General features: G+C 40.8%; 1 protein-coding gene across 2 annotated transcripts in view; it reads right to left on the bottom strand.

Annotated features, from left to right (window-relative positions):
* ncam2a (neural cell adhesion molecule 2a) overlaps window positions 1–17,903 on the bottom strand; it is a 450,560-nt gene that overhangs the window by 98,114 nt on the left and 334,543 nt on the right. For both annotated transcript variants that reach the window (XM_085263663.1, XM_085263664.1), the window contains exon 6: window positions 8,856–8,973. In XM_085263663.1, the coding sequence (XP_085119789.1) occupies window positions 8,856–8,973 (118 nt within the window). The remainder of the gene's footprint in view (window positions 1–8,855; window positions 8,974–17,903) is intronic.

Raw genomic sequence — 17,903 nt, 5'->3', positions numbered from 1 at the left:
AATCAGTCTATAACTGACTGTGCCTGGTCACTGATGACCTTGTACTGTGACACATCTCTTTGCAGTATGGAACTTGACCTTGAACCTTTCTATCTATTCTATTTCTATATAAAACAAGGTTGTCAGGACAAAATGTTGTCCTGCAGCAACTATGTTAATATTTGTTTACTCATTTTTTAGTTTTGATTTTTGCCAGTTTATCTCAAATAATTGCCATTTTTCATATTGCCGATTGCAAGTAATTGCCAACTGGACTCCGTTTAGCTGCAGACTGATTCCTACTGATTCTTAGTGCTCTCTTGATGTACCAAAGTTGCTTTAAAGACAGCAACTGACTGAGAGTGGTCTTCAAAGGCAATGAGATCACAAGTTCGTTTCACAATGTCTTGTTAATATTTTTTCCAAGTATGACTGTGTCATAATAGGTTAAAAAGCACTCGCACAAAGTTAACATGCTAATTCAAATGGTGATGTTGAACTTGCAATTTTCATGCCTCTGATAAAGACTAAGGTGTCTAGGTCTGGCACAAGGTTGTGCCATTATCTACTTGTAGCAGGGTAGTGGCCAAGCCACATTACTACAGGACTGCGCGCTCAAGCTGGAGGGCTTTCATCTGCTGCGCGCGGACCGGCAGGCCGCTCTCTCCGGTAAAACCAAAGGTGGAGGTGTCTGCTTCTACATCAATAGTGGCTGGTGCACAGATGTAACAGTGATTGCCCAGCACTGCTCTCCCTCTCTGGAATATCTTTTTATTCACTGCAAACCGTTTTATTCTCCGCGGGAGTTTGCTTCATTCATCCTGGCCGCTGTTTACATCCCGCCAGACGCGGATGCGCAAGCAGCTCAGTGCGCACTCGCAGAGCAGATTCTCCACACGGAGCGGACATACCCGGACTCTCTCATCATTGCTCTTGGGGACTTTAACAAAGCCAATCTGAGCCATGAGCTTCCGAAATACAAACAGTATATTAAATGCCCGACCAGAGAGGAGAGGACATTGGACCACTGCTACAGCACGATCAGCGGGGCCTATCGCGCGGTGCCGCGCGCTTCACTCGGACTTTCTGACCACGTCATGATCCACCTAATCCCCGCGTACAGACAGAGGCTGAAGCTCTCCAAACCTGTCGTGAGGACCAAAAAACTGTGGAGCAACGAGGCTGTGGAGGAGCTTCGCACGTGTTTGGAGACCACAGACTGGGACACAATGAAGGCTGCTTCTAACAGCTTGGACGAGTTTACGGACACTGTCACCTCCTATATCCACTTCTGTGAGGACAGCATTGTGCCATCACGCACCAGGGTGAGTTATAACAATGACAAACCCTGGTTTACTCCTAAACTCAAAAAGCTGTGGCTGGAAAAGAGTAAGGCGTTCAGAAGCGGAGACAGGGACTGCTACAGAGAGGCCAAGTACAGGTTCACTAAGGAAGTGGACATTGCCAAACATCAGCACTCTGAGAAGATGCAGCAGCAGATCTCAGAGAATGACTCGGCCTCTGTGTGGAAAGGTTTTAGGAATATTACAAACTACAAGCCTAAAACCCCCCACTCCACTGATGACTTGCTCTTAGCCAACACCCTCAACGACTTCTACTGTCGTTTTGACGAGCCATCAGGCAGCCTTCACACCTCCAACGACCCCAACAATAGAGGCACTTTGGACACTCATTCCCCCACCTCTCCCCCCTCCATAGAGCCATCACCACCTTCAAACTGTTTACCTGCAACACCCCCCTCCTCACCCCACACAAAAGAGGATTTCACACCACCTCCTCCGACCACAACTCTTCATATTCATGAAGCAGATGTGAGGAAGCAGTTTAGGAGTCTGAATGCTCGGAAAGCTCCCGGCCCAGACGGCGTGTCTCCTGCCACCCTCAGACACTGTGCAAACGAGCTGGCCCCAGTGTTTTCTGGCATCTTCAACTCCTCACTGCAGGCATGTCATGTGCCTGCCTGCTTCAAGTCCTCTACCATAATCCCTGTCCCCAAGAAACCTAGGATCACTGGACATCACTGGACATCAAATGACTACAGACCCGTGGCTCTGACATCTGTGGTCATGAAGTCATTTGAGCGCCTAGTTCTCTCCCATCTCAAGACCCTCACGGCCCCCCTCCTGGACCCCCTGCAGTTTGCATATAGAGCCAACAGGTCTGTAGACGACGCCATCAACATGGCCCTACACTTCATCCTGCAGCATCTGGACTCCCCAGGAACCTACGCCAGGATCCTGTTTGTGGACTTCAGCTCTGCCTTCAACACCATCCTTCCAGACCATCTCCGAGGCAAGCTTTCCCAGATGAATGTGCCTGATCCCATCTGCCGGTGGATCACTGACTTCCTGACGGACAGGAAGCAGCACGTGAGGCTGGGAAAGAATGTCTCGGACTCCCGGACCATCAGCACCGGCTCCCCTCAGGGCTGTGTTCTTTCTCCTCTGCTCTTCTCCCTGTACACCAACTGCTGCACCTCCACCCACCAGTCTGTCAAGCTAATCAAGTTCACAGATGACACCACCGTCATTGGGCTCATCTCTGACGGGGATGAGTCTGCCTACAGGAGGGAGGTTGAACGTCTGGTGTCTTGGTGCAGCCACAACAACCTGGTGCTGAATGCCCAGAAGACAGTGGAGATTATTGTGGACTTCAGGAAGCACACAGCCCCACTCCCCCCCATCATCCTGACTGACACCCCCATCACCTCTGTGGACTCATTCCGCTTCCTGGGTACCACCATCACCCAGGACCTGAAGTGGGAGCCCACCATCACCTCCGTCATCAAGAAAGCCCAGCAGAGGATGTACTTCCTGAGGCAGCTGAAGAAATTCAACCTGCCAACACGGACGATGATGCAATTCTACACTGCAATCATCGAGTCCATCCTCACCTCCTCCATCACCGTGTGGTACGCTGGAGCCACTATCAGGGACAAACAGAGACTGCAGCGTGTTGTGCGCTCTGCTGAGAAGGTGATTGGCTGCAGACTCCCATCTCTGCAGGACCTGTACACCTCCAGGACTCTGCGGCGTGCAGCCCGGATCTCAGCTGACCCTTCTCACCCTGGACACAGTCTGTTTGACCTGCTCCCCTCAGGCAGGAGGCTCCGGTCCATTCGCACCAGAACCTCTCGCCACAAGAACAGTTTCTTCCCCTCTGCTGTGGGACACATGAACAATAACCACATGACTGTCCCCGCCACTACCACATGACCCTACGCTGTGTCACTGCATCATTTCATGTCTGGCACTGATCACCACCTGCACTCATGTATATATCTTTCTACGTAGCACTCATAATTCTTACTCTCATGTATATATGTCTGGCACTGATCACCACCTGCACTCATGTATATATCTTTCTACGTAGCACTCATAATTCTTATTCTCATGTATATATCTCATGTATATCTCATGCACATATCTTTCTTTCTACATAGCACTTTAATTCTTATTGTCTGCACTGAAGCACCGCAGCAATTTCCTAATGTTGTAAACCTCAACATCTGGCAATAAACCCATTCTGATTCTGATTCTGATTCTGATACAGCTACACTCCATGAGACTAAAAGTGTCACAAAACCCCAAAATATGTCAAAATAGAATCTCAGTATGACCCACACTTTGAGAGCGAATGACATACTGCCAATGTGCAAGCCTAAGAACCACAGAGCAATGAAAATACATGTGCACAGCAGGTTTTAGTGCCTCAACCTGCTATGTTAGGACACAAAGTTACTCCAATCACATTACAGTAATCCAAAGCATTACTGTAAAAACAAATCAAGTAATCATATTAGCCAGTAATCCCTCACTTATCCCTTTCCGACACACTCACCCATTCAAACCTTCAACTGGTACCGCAAGTTCTTCAATTATCTGCACGATGAGTACTCAGATAAAACAAAATCAAGGGTAATGTTTTTTCTGTGCACTTGGGCTACAATCAGCTGACTTCAGCTGATGTAGTAGGGGAAGAAAAATAGCAGAGCGGTGTCCAGCTTTCATTTTTCGCACAGTACTTTCGACAGCATGCTGTCAAAGTGAGCAGTGAAGAACTCAGACTGATGTCAGAGTATATGCTGACCCCAGCCAAGCATCTAAAGCTTCATTTTCAACAGGCAACAAAAGCAGTTACGGCACCTGTTCCTATCACAGAATCACTGTGGCCGTAACATTTTTCTTTGAAGTGCTGCATTTTAACTTTGCCCTCGGCTTTGTGTGAATTCTTAAACACTTACAAAAAGACCTTGTGTGTGTGTGTGTCCTCATTAGGATAGGCCAGGATGCCAGTGTGTGGAACAAGGCTCATATTGTTAAACGGCAATTGTGTGCCAATGCATCTCAGGTGGTTATGCGAAATAACACAAAATTAATGTGATGAGTGGTGTTTCTAATTAATTTCTACAGGTATAATTAAGTAACATAGCATTTTAACCTTTAAAAAGTAACGAGTTATGTGTAATGCATTACTTTTTGGTGTAATAACCCCGATCTGTTAATGCTCCTAACAAGAATCACTTTGCAAGATGAAAAATTAGGCTCAAGGATACCCAAGGTAGCGTAAGTGTAATGTCAAGGGGTTCTGAACAAGCATCCAAGTGTGACGAGCTGGGTGTCACCATTATGGTGACCCCTGGTATTCCAGCAGAAGCCAAAATACACCTTGGGCATATCTCTGAGAGACCAGCAGCTTTAAAAACCAAAAAAAACCAAAAACAAAACCTGGAAGAATCTGAGCACTGGGAATGAAAACAGGCTGCCTTCTGACCTGAAACCGCAACACTTCAGAACGGGGGTATCAAATATAAGGCCCAGGGGCCAGAATCGGCCTAGCAAAGCCTCCAATCTGACCCACTGGAAGGGTTTGGAAAATGTTATGGAGGGCATACATTTTAGACTTTTAGATGTGTTTTCATAAGTTTTACAGCTTCCTCCAGTCATACTGCACCAACGTAAATAATTAGATAAACCGTTATGAATTTATTTGGAATTAACAGTCGCAATGAGCTAACAGAACTTTTTCTGTAATTTTACATGTGTATTTCTTACAATTTGAGCCCAAAGCAGCGTTTCATTATCATGTAGAAAAACTGAGATATATTGTTGAAATTACACTTCTTTTTTAAAATTAAAATATCTCAGGGATTAAATGTGTGATTAAACTTCTTTACGCTGACAGAAATAGGAGTTTCACTGGTCCGTCCCACTTAAGATCAAAGTGGGCTGTGCATGGCCCACAGTGTGAAACGAGTTTGACTTCTCTGCTGTAGAAGAACAAAGAATAAAGTCTCATTAGCTCTCGGTACTACGCTGAGTTTCTCTGAGACTTGGTTTAAACCTTTCTTGATCTTGCGAACATCAAATTTTGTGAATGGCACATCTGACCATGCAAGAGAATTTTATTAAGAAAAAGGTTTAGTCGCTTACTTCTGTGGTTATTTTTAATTGCCTCAGCACATCAGTGAGCACCATGTAAGAGTGAATGCTTCTGTATCTAAGCCTCTTTCATTCTGTGATACTATGAGAAACCTATCAAGATATCTTATTTCCCAGGCTCCTCATTTTAACGGGCTTATTGTGAAACAAAACTCACAACGTCAAACAAAACTCACTTTTACACTTAAAGCACAACTGAGACTGAGGTCGTTAAGCTGTCACAGGGATTGTCTCAATATAAAAGTAAGGATGGAGATGTGCACTTTGCCATCTTCACACTGAAATATTCTGCAAAATATAACGCCAGCTGTTAAATCATTAAAATTACATTTCACTGTTGTGCTCCAGAGCTGAAAAGCCAAGGTAAGACACCCCGGAGTAAAAGTAATTCCTACTTTTTTGGAGCCCCAAAACAAGGGAGCAAGATGAATGAGGTTTACAAAGTTGAGGCTGCTTCCAGCTGTGCGTCACCTTTCAAATTTTGTTTGTACTTCACAAAGTGATGCATGTGCCTCATTTTTTTCTGCTGTATTCAACCTCTCTTTCAAACAGACAGTTCAGTTCTCATTACATCTGTATTACTCACAGAGATGATGTCACATGAAATGCAGGAGTGAAGAATTCACCTCGCTGTGCTTCATCTTCTGCAGAATTGTGCAGCGCTCCTGTGATGAAGGTAAGCGCTCTGAGAGGTATGTGACCTCTTTGTTAGGGTGATGAATAAAGGCATCTGTGTTTACCATTGATGCACATGCTCAGCATCGGTTTATGTGCTTTTATCTGCTGCGCAGCACTGACCAAGTTACTTAAAAGTACAATAATAATAATAACAGATCATAGGCCCACATCATAATTATGGACTATGAAAGCATTAATTAATGCCCTTTGCTACAGTTCAAATAATGCTCAGCTGATATATTAACAGAGAGCTAATATCTGCTGATATTGGCATATATTCTTTGAATGCCACAAACACAGCTGTAAATGAGTAATCCATGACTGGTTGCCCCTTCCTGAGTCTGGTTCTGCTGGACGTTACTACCTTCAAAAAGGCTAAAAAAAACTACATACAGCAGATGAACAGTTTCCTTAAGAAACAGAAAAAATTCCAGCAAACACCTGACGCAGGATCTGAGAGATGTATCTGGCCCTTCAGTTGATCCATCTACTGTTCACTGAGGCCACATCAGAAATCATCTCAGTGGAAGGGCGGCTGTCAAGTCATTCTTAAGGAGAGAAAACAAGGATAAAAGGCTGAGATATGTACACAAGAACTGGACTGAAAATGTGGAGCGATGAATCCAAATTTTTTGAAACTTTTGGTTCAAATCATCATCAATGTGTATGTAGAAGGTCAGGAGAGAGGTACAACAGTGAGTGTCTATGACCATCTGTAATACACAGTGGAGGCTCTGTCTTGGTTTTAGTTGCATTTCAGTTATTTGTGTTGGAGATCTTGTCAAAATCCATAAAATTATGAACACAGAAAAGGACCATTGATTGATTCACCATGCAATACCATCTAGAAAACATCTGATTGCCATTAGCTTCCTTTTTCAGCATGACAATGATCCCAAACACACTGCCAATGCAGTAAAGCATACCTGGATAGAAAAACACACAATGAAGCACTATCAGTCATGGATTGGCCTCCCTAGAGCCAGAAACATCCAAAGGAGAGCTTTGAATGTCATTCAAGAAACCGGTAGAATTATTCCTGAAGACTACTTAAGGAAATGACAAGAAACCTGCCTAAAAGAGTTCAGACTGTGCTGAAGAACAGAGGTGGTCACACCAAAAGTGGAGCTTCAAGGATGTTAGAATTGCACAAACTCTGTTTTATACTTTATTTCCATGTATGTTTGCACAAATTTCAATAAATTGTTGCAGCTATTTCATTTTCCATTTGTACGTGGTAAATGGTGGAGCTCAAACTCTAGTGGGGAACCAAAATATCTTAATTTAAGACTAAACTAATATGTTGTTGAATTGTTGCCCTCTTTTTGCCCTTTAGAAACGTTGCCAAGCCCACAGTATTTATTTTACCAAATTAACTACAAAATATAGCAATTATGAGGAGCCATGAGGTCACTTGTAAGTCATGTTTGTTTGGATTGTTTATAACATTTATAAAGACATCATGTCTCAAGAGAAGATACTACAGGCTTATTTTCAGTTTATTATGTTTATTCTAGGATTCTATTAAAGTAGCTTTGCGTGATTTCAGAGTTCAAAATAACCCTCATTTATCTCAAACTGGGCCTTTAAGCCCCCTTAAATATAGAGATGGTTTAAACAGCAGGTGGGTAGGGTCAGATCTATAAGCCTGAGCTGACCACAGACCAGGCAGGGATATTCATTCTCAGTGACATCACACAGAGACAAAAACAGGCAAAAAAGAGCTTTGGTGATTACTTTTACATGCACGGACCTCATTACTTGAAACGTGTTTAATATGAGCATCCACAAACTACTCTTTCCAGTAAGTTCCAATAAGGAAAACTGGGGGGGGGGGGACGACACCATTTTAAGCAAACACTAAAAACTTCAATGGAACATCAATAAAGTGTTATCAATAGATGCTCAGGTGCAAAGAGCTTGTTATGATTGCCTGCCGAGTGGGTGCAAGCTAATTGCTCGATGTCAAGCTGTAGAGAGGATAGTGGAGTGTCAAATGCTCTTTAGGTGCAAATTTTCGCTCTGTTGCTATGTGCCATGGATATTACTGTGTGGCTGCTGAGGGAAATGTGCGAGGGTGGACTATAAATTCCTCAGAACTATGAAAGAAAGTTGCTCTGAAAACAATATATACACATTTGTACATAGGCACGAATGGGTAGTAGGGAACATAATAGCCTGTATTATTTGAAAATTAAGGTTAAATTTGACTTAATTAAGTGACTTCAATCCAGTAATCAATCAAGCAGTGCTGTTTTTGTCCCTTATGTTTTCTAACTGAATATATGGCTATTTAAGGAGTTGAACCTTTTGTGTATGATGGCCTTAATCATTTGGTTCAACATCATTTCCTCTCTTAGATGGATACAGCCATTTTTTCCCAGTCTGGAGTGGAAGAGTGGGCTCGTGTAGAGCTCAGCTCATACTTTATGGGATAAATTGGGGCGCCAATGCAAGCCAGGTTTTATCGCCCAAAATCAACACTGAGCCTCACAAATGCTGTTGGAGCTGAATGGGAGCAAATCCTCGAAAGCAGGCTCCAAGAATCTTGTGGGAAGCATTCCCATAAGTGTAGGCGCTGCTATATCAGCAGATTAATTCTCATGGTTTTGGAATGAAATCATATTAGGGTAGCACTTTCGGGTGTCTACTTGGGGATAAACCTATCCTACATCCTTGAGGGAGCACCAATATTCTTTGGATGTCTCCCAATCCCAATATCTCTTTGAACTTTACCTGTGCCATGTGACTATGGGGTCCGGAGATCCAGAAGTGATGCAAGTAAAGGTGACAGATTCCTGGTAGTCAGCTGTGGCATTGAAGGACTGCTGGAACACTGACAACACTGGAGGGACTGCAGACACACACAAAAAAAAGAAAAAAAGGAAATAACACATGGCGCTATTAGATCCTGAGAGTTAATCAAATCAATCCGGACTGAAAGCTAAAATTGGACTATAATCTAGCAAAACGTTCAGTATTCATAATGCTACATGGTGCAGGATTTTCACAAGAAGCAAATAAAAGACTTTCATGAGGATTGAATTGGCCTTGCGAGTGGCCTGTATGCAAGCGCTGGAAAAACGCTACTTCTGCTGGTAATCCCGTGGGGATTTCAAATAACATTTTGACCCAGCTTTGGTAAAAAAACCCCACAAAGGAACCGAATACACTGACGTGAGGCCATTATTCTATTGTGTGCCTCAGAAATGCTCCGTTAAATCTATATAAACAATGGCAAGACAGAAAATGTGTTTCAACATGAAAAAAAAACAGCTGTGAAAACTAACGCTTTCCTTTTGTGAATAAACTATTCCTGTCAAGCGCTCGAGCTCTGACAATTGTTCCTCTTGTCAGGCCAATTTCTGCAGAATCAAAAGCAGAAGTGCTTTGCTGCCCTGATTTTATAGGTCTGTGGTTTGATGGACATGCAAATGCAAACTCTTTTTTTAGGGCTACAAATGACTCGTATTTATTTACGCAGTGCTTCTTTCACTTTTCTTGCAATCAAAGTGAAATACGACAAGGACGACTTTGACAAATCTTTAAAATGTCTTCACAAATCATATTTACATATTTTTTGTTCATCTCCTATGGTTTATGTATTTTTTAAAGCACCTGGATCTTGATTTCTAATAAGAGTTTTCAGATGTATTTTTTGGGCCACCTGACACCACTAAATTCAAGAGAAAGGAGAAACTGGGACTCATATATATACAAAACAGATGGATAAATAGAACCAGAGGCCTGAAGATTGATGCATTTGACTTTGGAGTGAACATTTATTTGCTTCAGTGCCCATACAACAGAAAAGCTTGGACATCAGAATCAAGAATGAACAGATGTGTCCAACATGATTTCATTTTACCGATAACAATGTTTCAAACAGTCACGATGGTACCGTACCTCATTTCACTGTATATAACCCTCATCTGCATGATGTAAGAGACTGCATCAGTCTCTTACATCATTGTGAAGGAATTTTGGTCCAATCCTCTTTAGAGCATTTATTCATACAAAATGTATTATTCAGGTCATTTAGATTTGTAGGTGGTCTTTTATTTACTTCTTTAGGTCCCACCACAGCATTTCACTTAGGTTAAAGTCTGGACTTTCAGTTTCAACCATTTTATTGTAGATTTGCTGCTCTGCTTAGCATCATTGCACTGCTGTGTGACCTAATTTGAGCCAAGATTTAGATTCACATTTGACTCTAGAATACGTTGGTATACAGAGGAGTTCATGCCCAGGGTGCCCAGGTGCTGTGGCTACTAAATAAGCATTAATCATCCACCACTGTGCTTGACAGCAGCTATGACGTGTTTGGTTTTCACCTAAGTGGCCAAACATCTCCACTTTGGTTCCGTCTGTCCAAAGGACATTGCTCCAGAAGTCTTGTGGTTTGTTTAGATAAAGCAAACCTGACCCATGCTTCATGTTCTTTGTAGCATTCCAGGCAAACCACACTTATTCAGCCTTTTTCTAATGCTACTGTTATGAACTTTAACATCACAACAACGTGTTAACTGGGAGCTGTAGTCTGAGTTGTAGCTCTGTAATTGTCTTTGTCACTGCAGAACGATGGACTTTAAATGCACTCATAATTCTTCCCTGACTGATAGGCAGCAATAATTCCTTCTCTAAGGTCAATACTGATGTCTTTCCTCCTCAGCACTGTGTTAGCACACACCTGTAAGCTACACGTGTGCACCCTCTGCAAACGTTCTGCTTTTATAGAGGTGCTCACACGTGCTGATGATCAATTAATTAACTGCTACCTATCCTCATAATTTCAATGGAAGCAGTAAAGGTGTACTTAGTTTTTCACTGTAGCTTGCCATCGCCAGTGTATGAATGTGTGTGTGAATGGGTGAATGACTGAATGTAGTGTGAAGCGCTTTGGGGTCCTTAGCGACTAGAAAAGCGCTATACAAATGCAGGCCATTTACCATTTTACCATTTCACAGGACTTCAAAGATTCTATTACTCTCAGTCATATATTTTTGCACAAACCATACCAAACTACTAGAAGTTCCCTTTAAATTCCTCTTTGTTTTTGCATGTTTTGCCACTGCATGTACTCTCCTTTGCTAAAATATGCGGTTATATCTGTCTAACTAACTGACATGCATCAGTCAGTGTCCACGTAAATGCGGCACGCTTTGCTAATCTTCCACAAGCAGCTGCATTGGCATGCTGGTAAACAGCAGAGGCCTTGATGACTTTATCAAGAGTATATGGTGAGCGCTGTCGGGAACATGTAGTGTGCCCTGCTCTGGCCCCTGTCATGCAATCACCTGAGGGCTGTCATCTTGTCATTCAGTGAAAGGAGAGCGGAGGAAGAGCAGGCTTTTCTTCGTCACAAGGGAATGACAGCTTCATGGTGCAAGCATGTTTATCAGGCATCTCAATCCGTTTCACAAGCCTGTATTTACGCTGTACTTTGACTACCACTGTAACTGCTCCGCTGTGGTCCTGACTAGTCACAGTAAGTGATTAATCATGTCTGGAGCAGCTTATTGGAGCTTTGGAACATTTACTCCTCTATTTTGCTTCTGCTGGGCAGTTGACGACTATAGGTGAAAATCAATTAAGTGCACTACCTGAAATCCACTGAGTTAGAATAAGTGAACCAGTGAGTTGCAGTACTGTTGTTGATGTCTGTGGTTTAAGCTTTGAATTCAGGTCCATGAACCACCTAAAGTATCTTTGTGGCCTTTTGTTGTATTGTTTGTATAGTATTTATGGGTTTGTGTTTTCTACTTCTTTTTATTTTTATTTCATTTTGACTTTATGTTTTGAATTTAGTTTAGTTTCCAAATTAAATTTTCTTATTTCAATTCAGTGTTTTTCAGAGTTATTGTATGGAGGGCATATGTCAGAGGCAGGACTGAGAAAAAACAGTAGGTAAAATCAGAGGTAACACAAAAAATAAACACAGAAACATCCACAGCCTTTTGAAAGCTGTTGACTCACAGGTTTGTTTCCATTCAGAGTCTCAATAAACATGTTTATCAATGTGTCATCAGTCAAGGTGTCATAAACTATACTACCTCTATCTTTTTATTTTAGTTTAATTCATTTTCCAACTCACAAAATTATTTCAGTTAATTTGCTTTTTTTTTTTAGTCTAGCTTTTTTTTAATTTTTGGTTTAGTTTTAGGCAACTATAATGTAAATTCTTTCCTATCTATTATCAAATTATAAAGATACTTCATGCACCATGCATGAAGAAATGCATTGTGGGTAAGCAAAAGCACAGGCTGGAAGGATACTGGATCAATCCCATCACATCTGAAGGAGAAGATCAATGCTATCTCCACTTCTCTGTCTTCTCTTGATGAAAAGTCTGCTTTGCATGTTGAAAGGTCACCAAACTCCTCCTCCTTCTCTTTTTTCTCCCTTCTTTTCTAAACGAGGACCATCTAAAAGGTACGGGAGGAAAATAGTAAAAACGACTGAAGTCCAGACAACACGATGAGGACGTGCTATATTTATCAATTAGCCCACCAACTGCACCTACTGCATTTGCATAATTTCATCCGATTACAGCGTGAGCACAGTCGAGGTAAAGGAAATACTCGGTGTAATCATGTCCATCATGTGTTAACATCCAGATAACATCCAGCACACCTGGATACAGGCTGATGTGTAGGTTTAAATCAAGGTTTTAGCTTTATAGAAGGTAAATTTCGCTTCTTCCACAACGAGCTACCAAAATGAGGCATGTGCTGCCACCGGTGTGTTTACAAGATCTGGTCTGCTTGTAATTAGAAGGCATTAAATTAAAACAAACAAAATGCCCCAAATGCAGCAAATTAAAAACTGAAAATTTGTTCTGTGTGATCAAACATGCACTCATTCCAATTCTCTAATTCTACCGCCATCTCGATATTTGAGCAAGTTAATTTATTCTCTAAGAAGAGGATCAACAAAACATTAGACCAACGCTACCCACACAGAGGTGTTGGAGCACATGAATGATGAAATTGCTGAAAAATGGGGACGCTTGCTATTAGGATCCAAACAAAAACCTGCTTCACAGGTACTGCAACTGGCAGCTGCGAAAGAGATTTTTTTCCCTTTGATCACGTCGAAAGGGTTGAAAAAGCTTGAAAGGTCTCACAAAAAAACAAGCTAAACGTGTTTTTAATATTCAAAAAATGTAAACAGCTCCTCAGTTGGGGGTTTTGGAAGTTATTGAGAGATAATGAAAGGAATTTGTTCTCCAAGTGATGACATCCAGAGGACACTTATTCCACCTAGATCTAACCCCCCCCAACAACTCAAAGATGAAATTAAATATTAAAAATAGCTTCAGGACTCATTAAACTGCTGCTTTTTGATGAAGAACAGCGGTAAAGCAGGTAGACTTGCCTTTTTAAAAAAAAAAACATACTGTGGATAGGGAATTCTAATCAAAACAAGGCATCAGTGCAGAAATGAAGCAATGCTTCTGTTCTGTAGTCTTTTTTTAAAGATCAGTTACACTAACAGCACCAGTGTGTATTACTATGAAGAAAAATACATCGGTACATCTACAGTTCCATAGTGTCTGATCTATGTGCTATCTCATGTTGTCTATGTACTGTTTCTCCTAAAAACAAAGAAAAAAATCAATGAAAATCTCCTTTTTTTGTCTGTAAAATCAACACAATATGGAGTGCACGCACACACACATTTTAGGTGCAGAGAGCTTTTCAGGGATAAAAATGGCCTAAGCAATAATCAAACACTATGAGTCCTTTCCAATAGTTCTGACTCTGCGAGTGAGATGAGCAAGCATCTGGCTGACATGATAACCATTGATTTCCAAGCCAATAGATCTCTATTCTCCAGTGTGTGCCCTCCTCCCCTCTCTTTTCCTATGCAATACGCTCCCACATCAGCGGGCCTTGTTGAAACAGGCCTGTTAATGAGACAAACTGCCAAGCAAGGAGACTTCAAAAGAGCAAATCAGCAACAGGGTTTAAGCATCCAAAAAGAATCTGGCAAGCTTTATGAATTCTTCATGTATTAGTCATATGCTTGAAACTTCAGAGGCTTGGGCGAGATAATGCGAGGTTCACAGACATGCCCACCAATGTGAGAATACATGAAAACATATTTAAAGATGACTCATTTTAAATGCAGGAGCTGGAGGACTTGTTTTCTGTTAGCCCTCTAATTAGCTTCAATAAAGTCAGGATAGCCCGTGTTTAGAAGTTGTGAAATCTTCTTGGTTAATGTCATGACTCTATTACACCTACTACAAATTAAGTGAGTCAGTGTTTTGAGACGAGACCCCTGCTGGGTTCTCTATTCAGGATTTGTTTCGTTTTCTAGATTAACACACAAGTTGGAGCCAAACCAGCCCTGATTTACAACTGGGAATGTAATGTAACAGAGATGGGTATTTATATTCCCTTATTGCACGCGAAGCAGTTTTGATTGATGTTGCTGCAAAATCATGTAAGAGATCCTGAAGGACACAGCCAGTAGTTTCACTGACAGCTCAAAGGGAGAAAATTGTGGGGCTTCGTGTTTGAGTGAGCGAACCCACAATTAATTGGATTTGTTGAGGAAGAATGCAGGCAAAAAAAATCAGGAAGTTATTTCCATTTTACATCATCATCGGTTGCTATAGAAACTGGCTGCTGTGGCTATTGGGTCAGAGATGAATGAAAATCTGTGTTAAAGTGTTAAAAACGAATACAAGTGGCAGATGACAGTGCCGAACACTACAATCTGAACCAACTAATCCAAAAATTATTGGAAAGTGGAATTATTGGAAAGAAGTTTTTTGAAAATGTACTTATTTTCTTGCTGTGCATTTTGTAATTTATGGTTTATAAAAGTAGACACTAAATTCAGTGACTGAATGTGTTCACAGGTCACAAATCAAGCCAGAAGGGGGGTCATTGTCCCATAAACATGAATATATTTAAAATCATTTTTGAAGCTAGATGAGCTAGAGGAGGAACCATGCAGATTTCATCTTCAAACTTGACATCTGTCCCTCATATACATTCTACAGTCTGGCTCCATTCAAGGGCAACAAAATCTGTCTACCACAACCTATTAAGCTAACTAGCTTAGTAGCCCCTTAAAGCTACTTCCTTATTCATTAGAGCTCACCACAGTACATAGTTCCACATACACCTCCTCCTGTAGATTTATTCACAGATTTGTGTTAGGTGAATGTGTTAACCACTACAATACAGGCCCGCTTTGTCGTGCTTATACTTACTGAACCTAGCAGTACTGGACTTTCTCTGGGTTTTAACATATTGTCTTAAATTTGTCTTAAGTTCACATAAGACCAGAGATGGGCAGTAATGCGTTACTTGTAACGTGTTACTGTAATCTGATTACTTTTTCAAGTAACGAGTAAAGTAAGGGATTACTATTGAAAAAACGGTAATTAGATTACCGTTACTTTCCCGTAGGAACGCTGCGTTACTAAAACCGTGATTTTTTGCGAGAATGTCTCACGACAGTGACGTAAGCGAGTGCGCCGTTAGTAACAACAGTTGTGTGCAGATCAACAATGGATCACATATCGATTGTGGGAGAGAGTATGAGTGTGCAGTGTTTAAAGCGTGGAAGTACTGACCTTACTTTGAGTTTGATTCCATAAAAAGTGACAAAAACATTAGCGTCCGTTGTGCGTGGGAACAAAACTTCTTTTTACAGCAAAAAAACCCCTAAACTTCCAAGCAAGCACCGAGTGCGCTACCACGTAATGGGAAACTCACAGAGAAAGTCGCGGATTTTTCAACTGACCGCGGCACACCTGCACCAGGGTAAACCTCCGCCTACCCCCAGTCCTGCTTTACAGGTGAAAATAGAGCAACAGAACCGCTGAGTGTTTGACTTTATTTATTTTCTGCTGTGTTTTACTTGCATCTATTTGAAAGAGTGAGTGTAAACACAAAAAATATTTTATGTGCTGGAATGTGCAGAAAATAGCTTTAAATGTTAAACTAATTTCTTCCAGTCAGAGAATGTTGCATATAATTACATTTTTGCTTGATGCATAAAGTTAAAAGATTAAAACTAATAAAACAAGTTTTAAAAATGGACTTTTCCATTTGATTACATTTTGTATGATGGATTATGTAGAAAAAGTAGAATTGGGCTGAAAGATCTATAGCTTTATCACCTATTCAGGTTGTAAATCGGGTTTTTAAAAAGTAACTAATAACTAAGTAATTAATTACTTTTGAAAATAAGTAATCAGTAAAGTAACGGGATTACTTTTGGGGGAAGTAATCAGTAATTAGTTACTGATTACTTTTTTTCAAGTAATTTGACCAACACTGCTTAAGACACATATTGTAACATTTAGTGTAAATAGATGGTGCAAACTTTTGCTCACCACCAGGGGTCAGCATTTTTCCAGGGGTATGGTATAACATGTCTTATTGTTATCCTACTGCTCAAAAGGCTTTGCCTTTTCCCATGCTGCCAAATATAATAATGCACAGCAGTTATGATGTGTTAATAATGACTTAACAGGCTGATGTTCCCCATCTTGGCTCTATATTTAAGTTTAGTTGATATCTATTCAACAAAGTATATGCATGTTATGGAAGTTCCTTTAAATTTTGGTAACAGCTTTAGCTCATTTTGGAAGGCTGCAAACTACTTTTAACCGCAATAAATTATAGTAAGTGAATTTCACAAACCATGACAGAAAGCAACAAACAAAAGTAACAAATGGTGAAAATGTGCCAAGGAAATTACAAAAATGGAACTCAAACTGTTATGCAACTGTGCTTTATATTTTCATTTGAAAAACAGCATGAATGGTTTTACAACTTTGTTAGTTTGTAAGTAACTTTCTGTTCTATTGAATCTTTTCAGAATTTTTCTTTAAATTATGTTAAATATAGTCAATAAAAAGCTTCCTTGACTCATATGTGGATACTTTTGAGATCACTTCCTGAAATGTTCTACATTCTTCTAGTCACCAAGCTGTTTTTGCCCTCAGGTTGATTAGCCATTCAGCAGGTAGCCTCCTTCTCTCGATACACCATCATCTTCATCTATGGTCTGCTTTGATGATACGCTGGAGACTGGGAGCTGCAGCAGGTCAGCAGAGCTTCATTCGCTGCATGCTTGCGGGGAAGAAACCACTCTTTTATCAACTGACACATGAATATTTATGACTTCACATTGGTAGGGGAGTATACAGTAAGTTATTTCAGCTCTGCTTCTCGAAAAGAAAATGTTCTGCATCACTGGCTAAAGTAATGTCTGTTAACATGTTGCTGAAATAGAGTAGACACTTCTTCTGACGTGCTAAATCAAAAGAACAGCATGACGTATTGTTGCTGCATGCTGAATATAAAAGCGCAACGCCCAACTTGAAGATGGTTATCAAGTTCAATTCTACTTCACAATAAAAATTAACTAAAAAGACAATGCGGCATTCAATCAGCCAATCATCTCAGCTGGTAACTGGATGTGCAGAAACCAATTCAGGAATAAAATTTACAATTTTGTGCAGAAACTATAAAAAAATATTGTTTGACTGCTTTTTTTAACAAAATGCACTAATTCAAGAGGCAATCTCACATATACATAAAATGACTCAATGAAATAATCAACATTATTTTGGGACAAAACACGCTAAATACTCTTTTTCCTGAGCATGCCTGCACTGTGCTGGAAACCTTTGTTTTTGTTTCCTTGACAATGTCACTAAATAAGATGCTTCTGCTGGCAAAGTCTATATAATAAAGTTGGCAATGTTCCCTCTAATTTTTCATGTGTCTGAGCAACACACAAACTCCCTGA

Source organism: Mchenga conophoros, linkage group LG23 (assembly GCF_057382185.1).
Source record: "Mchenga conophoros isolate Kocher_MC1m ecotype Shallow Benthic linkage group LG23, M_conophoros_male_GT1.1, whole genome shotgun sequence".
NCBI classification, from domain to species: Eukaryota; Metazoa; Chordata; class Actinopteri; order Cichliformes; family Cichlidae; genus Mchenga; species Mchenga conophoros.
The sequence above is the reverse complement of the archived record's forward strand: the minus strand, read 5'-3'. Positions and strand labels throughout refer to the sequence as shown.